This window comes from Paroedura picta, chromosome 2 (assembly GCF_049243985.1).
Source record: "Paroedura picta isolate Pp20150507F chromosome 2, Ppicta_v3.0, whole genome shotgun sequence".
NCBI classification, from domain to species: Eukaryota; Metazoa; Chordata; class Lepidosauria; order Squamata; family Gekkonidae; genus Paroedura; species Paroedura picta.
Genome location: NC_135370.1, coordinates 24,212,957 through 24,226,955, shown reverse-complemented (window position 1 = coordinate 24,226,955; position 13,999 = coordinate 24,212,957). Strand labels below are relative to the sequence as shown.

At 48.3% G+C, this 13,999-nt stretch overlaps 1 protein-coding gene across 2 annotated transcripts in view; it reads right to left on the bottom strand.

Annotated features, from left to right (window-relative positions):
• NAB1 (NGFI-A binding protein 1) overlaps positions 1-13,999 on the bottom strand; it is a 61,792-nt gene that overhangs the window by 39,001 nt on the left and 8,792 nt on the right. For both annotated transcript variants that reach the window (XM_077319482.1, XM_077319483.1), the window contains exon 2: positions 3,738-4,565. In XM_077319482.1, coding sequence (XP_077175597.1) covers positions 3,738-4,550 — 813 coding nt within the window. In that variant the 5' untranslated portion in view covers positions 4,551-4,565. The remainder of the gene's footprint in view (positions 1-3,737; positions 4,566-13,999) is intronic.

The window sequence follows — 13,999 nt, the reverse complement described above, 5'->3', positions numbered from 1 at the left end:
TGGGTGGGGGCCACTGGAGTCCGAAGAATGGGCTGGCAGGTACCACAACATAGCATGAAATGGAAGAAAAAGCACCAATCCGAAAATGTAACTGTATTCCAGATCTCAACCAAGGGATGGGAATTCTTCTCTCACTATAAGGTTTTATAAAGGGGCAACATTTCAAGGCTCCAGCCAGTGACTCCTCCCAAGACTCATGTGATTGCCTGGGGAACTTGGTTTTGTTGGTTCCACTTCAGCATCTAATGAAGTAAACCGTAAGCTACAAACAGTCATGCCTTTTTTTTGTACAGAGAATTTTAACTAACTTAAATACCCATGGTCAAATATAACACTCAGCCTAAATTCCAAACCTACTTTTCCTGCAAAACAAGAAGAAGAAGAAGAAGAAGAAGAAGAAGAAGAAGAAGAAGAAGAAGAAGAAGAAGAAGAAGAAGAATTGATTCGTATATGCCGCTTTTCTCTACCCAAAGGAGTCTCAAAGCAGCTTACAGTCGCCTTCCCTTTCCTCTCCTCACAACAGACACCCTGTGAGGTAGAAGAAGAGTTGGTTCTTATAGGCCACTTTTCTCTACCAGAACGAATATAAAAGTGGCTTACAATTGCCTTCCCTTTCCTCTCCCCACAACAGACACCCTGTAGGGTGGGTGAGGCTGAGAGAGCCCTTATATACCTGCTTGGTCAGAACAGCTTTATCAGTGCTGTGGCGAGCCCAAGGTCACCCAGCTGGTTGCATGGAATCAAACCCGGCTCACCAGATTAGAAGTCCGCGTTCCTAACCACTACACCAAGCTGGCTCTCTGCAAAACTCTGTGAACTCTGCAAAAACCAGTGTCCCTGAAAAGCTGACCATACTGCTGTTTAGAAATTCAGTGACGCGAAGATACAATGTTTTCGTAATTACCTTCAAGGCTATACAAGGTCTGGGCCCTGAGAGATGGTCTCTCTGCCTATTCCCCCAAAAGAGCCCTACACTCCAACACCGCCAACTGGCTGGTGATCCCTGGCCCCAAAGAAGAATGTTGGGCCTCAACAAGGACCAGAGCTTTCTCTGTCCTGACCCCCACCTGGTGGAACAAGCTTCACGAAGGGATCAGGGCCCTGCCTGAACTCCCCCAATTCTGCAGGGCCTGTAAAGGGAGCTCCTCCACCAGGCATTCGCTTGAGACTGACCAACCCAACAACATCCACTGCCCCCCTCAAGACTCCCCCCCATGACCTGAACCAATCTGACCTCCCTAAAGGTTTTTGTTAAAACTGTTGTTCTTGTTAAAGTTGCTGTTCAATCTAACCTGTTGTAATATTCTATTAACTTTGGAATCACTGTTGGAATTGCTGTTGATGAGTTATGTTATGATTGTGACTTTTGCCTACAATGTTTTATGTAATAGCCAATGATCTTTCATGTTAACCGCCCTGAGCCGTATGGGAAGGTGGTATAAAAATCCAATAAATCCAATACATAAAATAAATAGAGGTGTGCATGGAAAGTGCCATAAATTCACAGGTGACTTAGGGTGACTCCAGCCAGGGGCTTTCAAAACCAGTGAGAAGCAGAGGTGGTTTCCCATTGCCTTCCTCTCCAGAGCTTTCCTTGGTGGCCTCTCACCCAAGTACTGACCCTGTTTAGCTTCTGATATCTGAGAAGCAGTGGTGGTTTCCTATTGCCTTCCTCTGCAGAGCCTTCCTTGGTAGGCTCCCATCCAAGTACTGACCCTGTTTAGCTTCTGAGATCTGAGAAGCAGAGGTGGTTTACTATTGCCTTCTTCTACAGAACCTTCCTTGGTAGTCTCCCATCCAAGTAACAACCCAGTTTAGCTTCCGAGATTCAATACAACTGAGCTACACCCTTCTGCCTACCCTCCTGAAGCTTCAATAGCAATCCAAGAATCCTTATGCAAGGACTAAATGCCCTCTTTCAACCAGTTCAATTCCTATGAGTCAAACCTACATATGATGCAAGGTTGGTAATTCCTTTGAAAAGGCTTATCGACACAGCTTTTTAAAGAAGAACTGGTTTTTATACCATGCTTCTCACTACCCGAAGGAGTTTCAAAGCAGCTCACAATTGCCTTCCCCTCCTCTTCCCACAACTGTGAGGTAGATGGGACTGAGAGAGCTCTAACAGAACTGCTCTATGAGAACAGCCCTAAGACAACTGTGACTGGCCCAAGGTCACCCATCTGGCTGCATGGGGAGGAACAGGGAAAACACAAGCCTTAAACAGAAAGAAAAGTGATCAGCTGGGCTTTACCATTTGAAATTAATCCAAACACACTTGTTTACAACCAAACTGGGCCACAGCCCCACACAGACCTGAGAATGCATTCATCACTTCTGACATGTTTAAGCAGGTTCAGTGGTATGCAACTGTTGCTGTCTATTCCCCCCATTCTTCTTGCATGTTTCCCAAAATTACCAAAGGAAGAAATTCTCGTTCAGCGATATGGGTCAGATGGACCTCAACAGCTTTACGGCTTGTGAAAGGAAAGAAGGCAATTGATAACAAAGCTCAAGACAATATGTCCCCCTGGACTAAATCAAGATCAAGGGTTTTTGTCCCATTGCCAACATAGATTGCCCAATCAGTCTGCATCCCTGTTATATCAACTTGGTTATGTATTTTATATTAGTATATATGATATGATAATGATATGATATATAGTATATTTTGTATTGTATAGGGCAGAATATTTCTATTCAGAACATATTGTATTGCACAGTGCAGAATATTTCTATACAAATATTTGTGAAGTATCTCTTATAGATAAAGTCATGGAGGATAAGTCTATCAATGGTTACTAACCATGGTGACATTAGAGACCTCCACATTCAGAGACACAAATCCACTGAATCCTAAAGCCAGGAGCCAACATCAAGGGAAGGTCTTGACTCTTCTGCCCTATTGTTGGCCATCCCAAGGAACTGGCTGGTCCCTATGTGAGAGAGGATGCTGGACTAGAAGGCCTCGTCCTCTGTGCTCTGTTGTTGGCTGATATGAGGAACTGGTTGGCCCCTTTGTGAGACAGGATGCTGGACTAGATGGACCTCTGATCTGATCAGCTGGGCTCTTCTCATGTTCTTAGGAAGGCCTCGGCCTCTCTGCCCTGTTCTTGGAGCTCCAAAGGAACTGCTTGTCCTCCGTATGAGACACACCTGCACTCGTAGATTTCTTCCCACTCACCTGCATTCTTCCCACCTTCTGCTTGCAATCCCTTTCACTGCCTACATTGGCAGCCACCGGAAGCACTTTCACCAGGGGCTCTGCACAGTGTGTGCATCAATGAGCCCAGCCACTGCCAGAAAACCCAGGTCCGAAAAGCTGCCCCACCCCAGGGTACCCTGACGCCTGCTGGGACCTTTGGCCAATCCACACAAAGATCAACCCACCAGGAAATGAAGAAACCGGTCTTCACAAGAAAGAACTGAAAAGATTTGGTCAAAGAAGGTGACTCCAAACATCTCATTTTGACTGCTATTTAGCTTATGTAACTTGCTCTCTGGGAAGAAAAACGTGGTGATTCACATATCAGATTATGTTCTGAAAACCGAACAGGCACAAATAGTCCGTTAAAGGCTTTCTGACTTGAGGACGATGATTGTCCTGTCAACGGTGGGCAGTACTGACTGAACGCCTAGGAAAGCGATGATCTGCCAGGAGTGGAAAAACCAACCTCCGGCAACAACAACACGGGACACGGATGGAGAAAAGGGATCCCCGCCCCCACCGTTCTTACCTCGTGAAGGGTGAGATGTTTGCCGTCTTTTCTCTTCGAGTCGAACCGCCCGTAGATGGCGCTGTACTTCCTGATCTCCTCCTCTTTGTGAGGATCCTCATCGGTCATCTCGAAAATGTGGCCCACCATCTTTGCCAGCTTCTTGTTTATCTTCAGCAGCTCCTTCACTTCATTCAAGTCGCTTTTGGGGAGGGTGGGGACGAGGCGCTCGACGCACTCGGTGACCGAAAGAGCTGCCGCCGCATCCAACATCTCCGGGTTTTCCTTGGGCGAGGCAGGAGAGCCAACCTCTGCAGGGGAGAGGCTGTGTTCGCTCTCGGTGGCATGGTGCCCCTGCCACAGTCTCTGTTCACTGCCGCTCTGCAGCGGCAACATGCCCACGCCATCCGACTTGCCCACGCCCTGGACGCACGTGGTCGCAGCGCATTTCGGGATCTTCAAGTGAGGCTCGCGCGCGTTACTGTTCCTTTCATAACTATTGCATGAGATTCCCAACCAGGCGGGAGAACCTTCCGGTAACTTATAAATTGGAATGCTACTGACCGGTAAGGAAGTCAGAGGCTGGTTAAAAAGGCCCGGATTCGTGACCCAGTCTCTCAACGCCTTCTGAAGCCTCCGGACGTGAAGGGGCTTGCTAGCCATGCCGACGAGGGCCATGATTTCGAGAAACTCCTCTTCGCCCGCTTCGCACAACTGCTGGACGTCATCCCCACCCTGTTGAATAAAGGCATCGAAGTAGAACAGGAGATTGGCTTTCTGGAGGATTCGATACAGCTGCAGCTCTCCGAGAGTTCGGGGTAATGCCGTGGCCATGGCGGACAGAGGACCCTGAGGAAGCAGGAAGAGAAGGACCAAATGAGCACCAATTTTCAGGCTGGTTTCTGATGCCACTTTTGTTTCAAAAGCGTGTTGGGTTTTGAGAGAGAGGGAGGCTTACTCACGATCAGGATTATATTTATCAACCGGCTTTCTCAATGAGAATGAAGCGGATTAGCAGCTATCCACAACCCCTGGTCCGGGGCCCGGTACCAGTCTGTGGATCAGTCGGTACCGGGCCGCGGATCCTCCTTGTTCTCCTCCCCAGCTGCTGCCTCGGGGGCTGCCCTGGCACTTTGCTGCTGGCTCACCATTAGTGCTCACCAGCGGCCACCATGGATGGAGCTCCCCCTCGGTGTGGCACTGCACAGCTGCTGCTGGCAGAGCCCCCCAGCGGGCAGCGGGAAGTCAGGGGCGCCGGCAGGAAAGCAAGTGGAGCAGGGGCTCAGGCAGCGGCGACGTCCCTCGGTAAAAGACTACCCCCCTCCCAGGCCTCAGTAAAATTGTCAACATTGACCGGTCCCCGGTGATAAAAAGGTTGGGGATCACTGACATAGAGCAATTATGTCTCCTTTAAACCTTCTCTTCTACAGGCTGAACTTCCCAAGTCCCTTGGCCTTTCCATGTAGGACTTGGTCTCCAGACCCCTGATCACACTCATCTTTCTTCTGAATGACAGACTGAACTCCAGGGCCCATTCTGCACCGTTGGATAATGTACTTCCAGTGTGCTTTTGCAGCTGGATGCGGGACAGGAAGATCGATTTCTAAAGTGCATTGAAAGTGCATTATCCAGCTTGTGCAGAATTAGCCCAGGATGCCTCACAGCAATAGGAGTCAGACTCCTTTTTCAGTCTTCGGGGTACTCTACTGTATTGTAATTATGGCTATCACAAAACCTCTTTTCACCCATTTCATATTTTTTAAATTCAATGACAACAACGTTTGAGTACAGATGATTGCTACAAGAAAAAAAAAAAAGGACCCAGACTCTAATCTTAATGGATACTTCTCATCTCCAATTCCTCATTTCATCCATGCTTAACACAAAAACATCCCCTCTAACTGGTTAAAAAAAAAATCAACATCTGCCGCCCTGGAATCGCATACAATTAAAGTTGACATGTCAACAAGTGATGACAAGCACTGCATGCACATTTATTTCTGCAGCGTGTCTCAAGCAATGACAAGCACTGCGTGCGCATTACTTTACAGCAGTGGTCCCCAACCTGCGGGCCGCGGCCCGGCGCCGGGCCGCAAAGGCCATGACGCCGGGCCGCGGCTCCCTCTCCCCGCCCCCCCCCCGCAGTAAAAAACTTCCCCGGCCGCAAGGTTGCGGCCCGGGAAGCTACTTACTGCGGGAGGGCGGGGAGAAGGAATGAGGGCCGGGCTGCGCCCGTGCAGGCCGCGCCGGCGCGGCCCGATCCGCGGGCGCGGCCCGCGGGCGCGGCCGGGCGCGGCTCGCGGGTGCGGCCCGATCTGCGGGCGCGGCCGGGCGCGGCTCGCAGGTGCGGCCCGTGGGCGCGGCCGGGCGCGGCCCGCGGGCGCGGCCGGAAGCGTGGGCGTGGCCCGCGCGGGCGCGGTCCCTGCGGGCGCGGCCCGATGCCCTGCCGGTCCCCAGCCTAAAAAAGGTTGGGGACCACTGCTTTACAGCATGCCACAAATCAAGCCCTGACACAAAAAGAACCATAAAATTAATATTTCCACTGAGGATCACCAAGACAGTCTCTGAAAAAAATCACAACAAAAACGTTGACATCATGATAGAATTTCTGAGTGCCGTGACAACCAGGCGGCTGGGATTCTTTGCGTCCTGCTAACAAACGGCATTATTTGTTTACTAGGAGCAAGGCCCGTTGCACCCAGGAATGCAATGGGCGGTAGGTAGGTAGGTAGGTAGGTAGGAAGAAGGAGGAGGGGGAGGAGGAGGAGGAGGAGAAGAAGAAGAAGGAGGAGGAGAAGGAGGAGGAGGAGGAGGAGGAGGAGGAGGAGGAGGAGGAGAAGGAGGAGGAGAAGAAGAAGAAGAAGAAGAAGAAGAAGAAGAACTGTGTACAGCCTCTCCTGGTTCTCCCGTGCCTCACCCCTACTTGTCAAGCCTCTCCCTCCCAGCCCCCTGCTCTCTGTTTGGTTTACCTTTGGATGTGAGCCAACAGAGCGGGCTGGCCCTTCTCCCCACAAGAAGGAGGAGGGGATGGAGGCCGGGGGTGGGGCAGACCCACCATTGGCCCTCCATGGGTGAGTGGAAGTTCCTTATTGGTTGCCTATGCCACAGAGGGCCAATCGCGTAGACCGTATGTCGTCCTTTTTGGGTTTTATCTTGTTTTATGATGATGATGTGACATGACGGGATCATGTGTAAGTTAGAGCAGGGGTAGTCAACCTGGGGTCCTCCAGATGTCCGTGGACTACAATTCCCATGAGCCCCTGCCAGCACTTGCTGGCAGGGGCTCATGGGAATTGTAGTCCACGGACATCTGGGGGACCACAGGTTGACTACCCCTGAGTTAGAGAACTAGGTAGAGATAAAAGAATCGAGGCACAAAAAGTAAGACACCAACCCACTAACCGAGTCCCCATCATCTCAGCACAGCTCTATTCCCTGAGTAGGCAGTTATGCTTTAGAGAAGTGAGAATAAATATGGAGGCCTGGGTTTGTGTGTTGTGGTTATGTTGTCACCATTCTTAGAGGAGGCAGGATGACATTTTGCCTGAGATCCCAAAACCTTTTCCAACCTCATTAGTCATTTGCTCCTCAGCAGAAACCGCTTGGTTCTCAGACGGCGTGCAGAAAAGGACGACGAAAGGAAAACAAAGCCTCCGTGCAGCTTTTCCCCCACCAGCCAGCATGGTGTCGTGGTTAAGAGTGGCGGCTTCTGATCTGGGTTTGATTCCCCAGTCCTCCACATGCAGCCAGCTGGGTGACCTTGGGCTCGACACAGTCCTGATAGTACTGTTCTCACAGAGCAGTAATATCAGGGCTCTCTCAGCCTCAACCACCTCGCAGGGTGTCTGTTGTGGGGAAAGGAAGGAAAGGAGATTGTAAGCTGCTTTGAGACTCCTTCGGGCAGTGGAAAGTGGGAGTATAAAAACCAACTCTTCTTCTTCAAAGTGACTTTTGCCTCATCTACAAACTGTTAGGATAGGCAAGATCTGCCATGTGTGCAACTCAGCAGGATATAGAGGGTGTCCTGTGGGGGGCATTGGAAGAGATGTACATTTAGCATAGACAGGATAGGAACTTCCTGGTGGTTTTCAAATTATCTCCTAGAGTTTCCTAATTGGCTCAACAGGAGACGTCCTCTTTGTTTGAGCACACTTCCTCCCTGCTTGCCTCCAGAACAGCAGTTGCACAGAAGAGTAACAGCCACCGAGATGGTTAGGTCCCTATCTCTCTTTCTACGCATAGTTATTTCTCCTCATAAATAAAACTTATTATTCTTTAAGCAGCATATTCAAACTTTGCCTACACAAACATTGCTATATCAATGGAAGGGGAGTGCTATTGATCTACAAACCCCACTGTCTGATTTTGAGAGAGCCAGTCTCTGCACACACCTCTACACTCAAATGGCACTCTGAGCCAAGAGGAGAGTGAGTATATTTTCCCAAACGGAACATGGGGTCTTTTTTCCTTCAGTGTGCCATCAAGAAAAAAATGGTGGGGAGTTCCCTCTTAAATTCATACACAAGTGGCATGTATGTACAGTAATAAAAAGCTCTGTGTATAACAGAAAGCGAGTGTGATGTAGTGGTTGAATGTCAGACTAGTATCTGGAAGATTTAGGTTCGAATCCCCACCCATGCCACCAAAGCTTGTTGGGTGACCAGTTTCACTCTCTTAGTCTAGCCTACCTCACAAGGTTGTTATGAGGATAATATGGGGGAGGAAAGACTGTAAGCCACTTTAGATCCCCCTTGGGGAGTAAGGTGAGGTATAAACGAATTAAATAAATCAATAAAGAACTTCTGGAGGAGGAGTACTGATGGTCATCTTCCCTTTGGGTAAATACTCTTCAGGGGTAGTCAAACTGCGGCCCTCCAGGTGTCCATGGACTACAATTCCCATGAGACCCTGCCAATAAATGCTGGCAGGGGCTCATGGGAATTGTAGTCCATGGACATCTGGAGGGCCGCAGTTTGACTACCCCTGCTCTACCTGGTGAACAAACACACCTGTGGCTCAAACATTCACATTCATGCACAGAACTGGGCAAGCAGTTATTCCTCCCGGCAATCATGGCCTCTGGTGGAGATATCTGCCTTCTAGAGATGAGTCAGGGAGGGAAGACAGTGTGGCATAGCCTGATCCCACTGGACCTTAGAAACTAGGTGGGGTTGGTACTTGGAAGGCAGACCATCAAGGAAGGCTCTGCAAACCTCTTTTGCTTCTCACCTGTCCTGAAAGCCCCTTGCTGGGGCTCCCATAAGTCAGCTGAGAATTTATGGAAGAACTGTTCCAACAGCTTCCATTGTGCAATTTTGCATAAGCAAAGACAGAGAGAGAGAGAGAGAGAGATGTTGAGAATATCACGGTTCAGACTGCTGCTTAAATAGGTTCCTGTGTGATAATAGTTGACATTATCACTTACTTCCATGTCAGCTCAAGCCCACTGCAGCAATTAATGAACAATTTAGACAACATTAAACTATTTAAAACTGGAAAACTGTACAGGATGGTGGATAATTTAGAAATCGCTGAAATTTGGAGAGTTTTTGCTGCCTGTGTTTTTTAAACAGGTAACTTTATCCTTAAACAACAGATTGTGTGATGGCTAAGTCTAGGGAGGAGCATGAACCACATTTTTGCAGTTAATTTTGGTTTGTGAACCCTGCTTTCTGCTCGGAGCCATTTAAACCCCTGCTGCTTATCGTGGGGAGAACCCCTGTTTTCCGTTCCCGGTGAAAAACAGCTGAAATTTCCCTGCTTTCTACTCTTCACAAACTGCCTTAAAATTCGTGGAAGTACGTGGCAACTCTTTAGTTTGCGAACCGCAAACCAGCAAGAATTCATCATGAACTTAGATTTATCAGCTAGTTCGTGCCCATTCCTAGTTGCCCCCTTCATATTTCCCGGAATAGTAAATGGTTAAACCAAGAAACGTTTCACAATACAATATATCGCTGCAAGCTGATCAAACGAAGCTTCAAGAAATAAGAAAATATTAAAAAGCAAGATGGAACCTGCCCCCACCCCCAAAAAAACCTTACACATGCTAGATATGCTAAAACATTCAAAGAAGGTGACAGGAGCAAGTTAAATTAAGCCCAATGTGTCAATTTGCACAGTTGTAAGAGCTACCCCACCACATCTGATAGTGTAGACCAGGGGTAGTCAAACTGCGGCCCTCCAGATGTCAATGTACTACAATTCCCATGAGCCCCTGCCAGCATTCGCTGGCAGGGGCTCATGGGAATTGTAGTACATGGACATCTGGAGGGCCGCAGTTTGACTACCCCCGGTGTAGACATTCTGTGAAACTTAAGATGAAACGTCCTCAATTTCACATCAAACTGGTCTAATTTCCCCCCCCCCAAAAAAAAGATTTAAATGTTTTAAATAAATATAGCAATGTCCCAGAAGGAATTCAGAACTCGAGTTAAGATTCCCATTTACAAAATAAAATTTAAAAACAGAAATGTAAACTTCTTCTGTTTTTTTAAGTGAGTTGTAAAGAACTCTGCTTTGCCAAAGAACAGAATTACAACTATTTATATTAGACTAGGCAACACAGCCGCGATGGCAGACTCCGAACTCCCCAAGGACCCCCCTCGTGGGGACCCCCCCCGGCCAGCTGCCCCCCTCCCTGGCTACTCCCCAGATTCCCTGGGGGCCTCGGAGCAGGCCCACCGCATTGGCAACGTGGCAGGCCTGCTCCGAACCCTGCAGGGAGGCCTCCTCCGCCCGCCTCCCTCTCCACTGACTCTGCGGGGAAGCCTCCCTCTGCAGTGGAGGCAGTCTGTTGAAGGGCCAATCGGAAGGCGATTTGCGCCTTCCGATTGGCCCCTCTGTTGTCGTTCTGGGGACAAAGGGCCAATCAGAAGGCGCGCAATGCACGCCTTTCGATTGGCCCGTTTCTTATCCCTGACTCAGACCACCTCCCCTTAGCGAATTATTTATACCGCTCCCCGAACGGTTTACAGATTTGAACCCAGTAGCAATTTAAGAATCCAAGATTTTTTGGGGGGTGTGGGGTAAGGCTCATGGGAATTGTAGTCCATGGACATCTGGAGGACCACAGGTTGACTACCCCTGCTTTACAGGACATACAGATTACAGCAGAAGGAGGAAACATGGCACCTATCAATCCAGGGTTGGGGAACAATTTCACCATTCTGGCCTTCATAAAAACACGAAAAGCCAACCTGCTTGCGAAGCTGTTTACTATCAAAGAAGCTACTGAATTACGGGATATTTTTAAACTGCTCGCTCTATTCCGTTGGCATGAATGTTATTACTTTGTTATTTTTGCACTTATGGTTTGCTATTTCTGTACTTATGGCTGTTCTGTTTCTTTTGCAAAGTGCCTTAAGCGAAAGGAAAACTATGGGGTAGAAGTGTTTTAAACAAATAAAATATGTTTCAATTGGAGAAATTCAACCATGCGCTTAACTTTCCACCTGAGATTGTTGTTAGGTGCGAAGTCGTGTCCGACCCATCGCGCACCCATGGACAATGATCCTCCAGGCCTTCCTGTCCTCTGCCATTTCCCGGAGTCCATTTACCTCTACCATTCCCCAGAGTCCACCTGAGATTAATACGATTTAAAAGAATAATCGTGAGCAAACCGTGCCCTAAACTGATGTTGTACCTATATCAATCAGCTTGTTAACTGAAGTAGCACAACAAAATCAGAGTCCAGTACCACCTTTAAGACCAACAAAGTGCTTGCACTCGAAAGCTCACGCCTTGAATAAATCTTTGTTGGTCTTAAAGGTGCTACTGGACTCTGATTTTGTTGAACTTGTTAACTAACTGGTCTACACTCCATATTTACTGTTTCGGCAAGAATTGAGGTGCACAGTCTCTTTCCCCAAGACGCACACCTTTTGTCAGTATGTACAGGTTGGCTCCAACTCCGTTTCTTATGCAATTCAATCTCAAGCGAATACAAACAAATCCAAACTGCTGTTTCCCCCCCCCCCCATTTATCTGTAGTATATCTGTCAACCATTTTCATTATGGTGTACATATTTTCATTATGTATCTGTTCGATCCTCACACTTGCCTATAAGCATCAACTGATTATTTCCATTCCATCACACTGTATCTGAGAAAGTGTGCGTGCACATGAATGCTCATATATCTTGAATTAAACTTTGTTGGTCTTAAAGGTGCCCCCTGGACTCTAAATCTGTTCTGCTGCTTCAGACCAACATGGCTACCCACTTGAATCTCAGTTCCTAACATTCAGTCTGGTATAATAGTTAAGAATACTGGACAAGTACCGTATTTGCCGGCATATAAGACGACCCCCCAACATTTCCACTCAAAATACAGTACTATGGGCCACTATGGGCAGCTATGTCTATCCCAACTGAAGTGCACCCGGCGTATAAGACAACCCCCCCCCCACTTGGAGGCATGTTTTTCAGGGGGGGAAAGTAGTCTTATACGCCAGCAAATACTGTATCTAGAAAACCCCAGTTGGAACTCCCACATGAACCCTGGGCCAGTATCTCAGCCTAAGCTACCTCACAGGACTGTTGTGAGGATAAAATGGAGGGGAGAACACTGCAAGCCACACAGGTCCCCATGGGGAAGAAAGGTGCAATATAAACAAATCTGAACCAGATGATATCCATTGTTGACCTGGTTCCAAGTAAAGTGATACAGGGATGGGGGTTTCATACAGCAAACTTCTTCCCATTAATGAGCTGTCCCTGAAACTCTATGGCAGTGGTTCTCCACCTGGGGGTCGGGACCCCTTTGGGGATCGAATGACCCTTTCACAGGGGTTGCTTGGCCGGGGGGGGGCGTCATCCACACAACAGCCTCGCGGGGTAGATGGAGATAGAGCGTTCGTCTGTCTGGAGCAGTGGAAAAGAGCGAGATCGGCATGGTGGGACAAGAGGCAGAACTGAACTGAGAAACCCTGGAGGGAAAAACCAATTTATATGCAATCATGAACAATGGATCTTCATGCTATTGGTCAGTTTCGGTTTACTTCCTATGAAAGGACACTTGCATAGTTTTATGGTTGGGGATCACAACATGAGGAATGGTATTCAAGAGTTGCGGCATTAGGAAGGTTGAGAGCCACTGCTCTGTTGGCCACTTCAAATGACACACACACACACAGAGTTTTTGCCATGTGGTCTTCCTTGCCCTTTTCCCTCGCACTGTTGAGTGCTATGGCTCTAAACCAATATAGTCTCTCAGTGGAGTCAAGACATCTCAATGGCGCCACTATAGAGCTGAAGTGCTATATTGCTTTACTGCTATAGCGCTCAGCTTAGAACGTTCAATAAAAGTACATGGAAGATCACTCAGTGAAAAAGGGTGGGGGGGAAAGCAGCATTGGAGGAAGCGCTATGGACATTTTAAACAGCACAATGAAGCACAATGAAGAGGTGAAAAGGACAAAAGCAGTTTTCTCAAAAGTGGCTCAGCCCCACTTCGCTAATGGGCTGCAAGTGGCTTTGTATGAACAGTTTTTTTAAAAATCTGTTAGCAACCAGAGGCTACAGCAGTTGTGTCAGATCTGACACAAGAAAACTATTAGCAACCTTCTGCTAAAATGGATTACAAAGCCTGTCGGAAAGGGGCTAAAATCACAAATGACCTCCCTGTTTTTTTTTTAAAACTGGAAGCAAAGGATGACTTCCCTTTATTTAAAATTATTTGTTTTATTGTATTTACTAGTAATCAAGCCCGCTGTAATTAAAATACAGCGGGTGCTAGGCAAGGGAGCCCTCGGCAGTCGCGCGCAGTGGTAGCCTGACGGGGCGGTAGCCTGACGGGGCGGGAGGTGCTCCGCGCGGCTCGCAGTTGCTTCCTTGTTGGCAGGGCGGGAATTGGCCCGGCTGATGGTCTGTCCAGAGGAAGGGGCCAATCGGCACCCTTCCTCATCCCGGACAGAGCCCGCCCTAACTCCTCCCACTAAGCCCTTACGGCTTTATTTAGTCCGCGGGGCAAACACCACGGTGCCGCAGGCTGTGTTAAGATTTATATTTAAATTTATATCTCACCACTCCCAGAAACCGGCTCGTGGCAGGTAACAATCGATAAAACCCCGTAACAATAAAATGCAATTAAAATACCAATAAAACATTCCAAAACGTACCTTATAGAACAGGGCTGGCCAAACTGCGACTCTCCAGATGTCTATGGACTACAATTACCATGAGCCCCTGCCAAAAGCACAGACATCTGGAGAGCCGCAGCTTGGCCACCCCGGCTATAAAATCATAGAGTTGAAAGGGGCCAAACAGGCCTTCTAGCCCAAC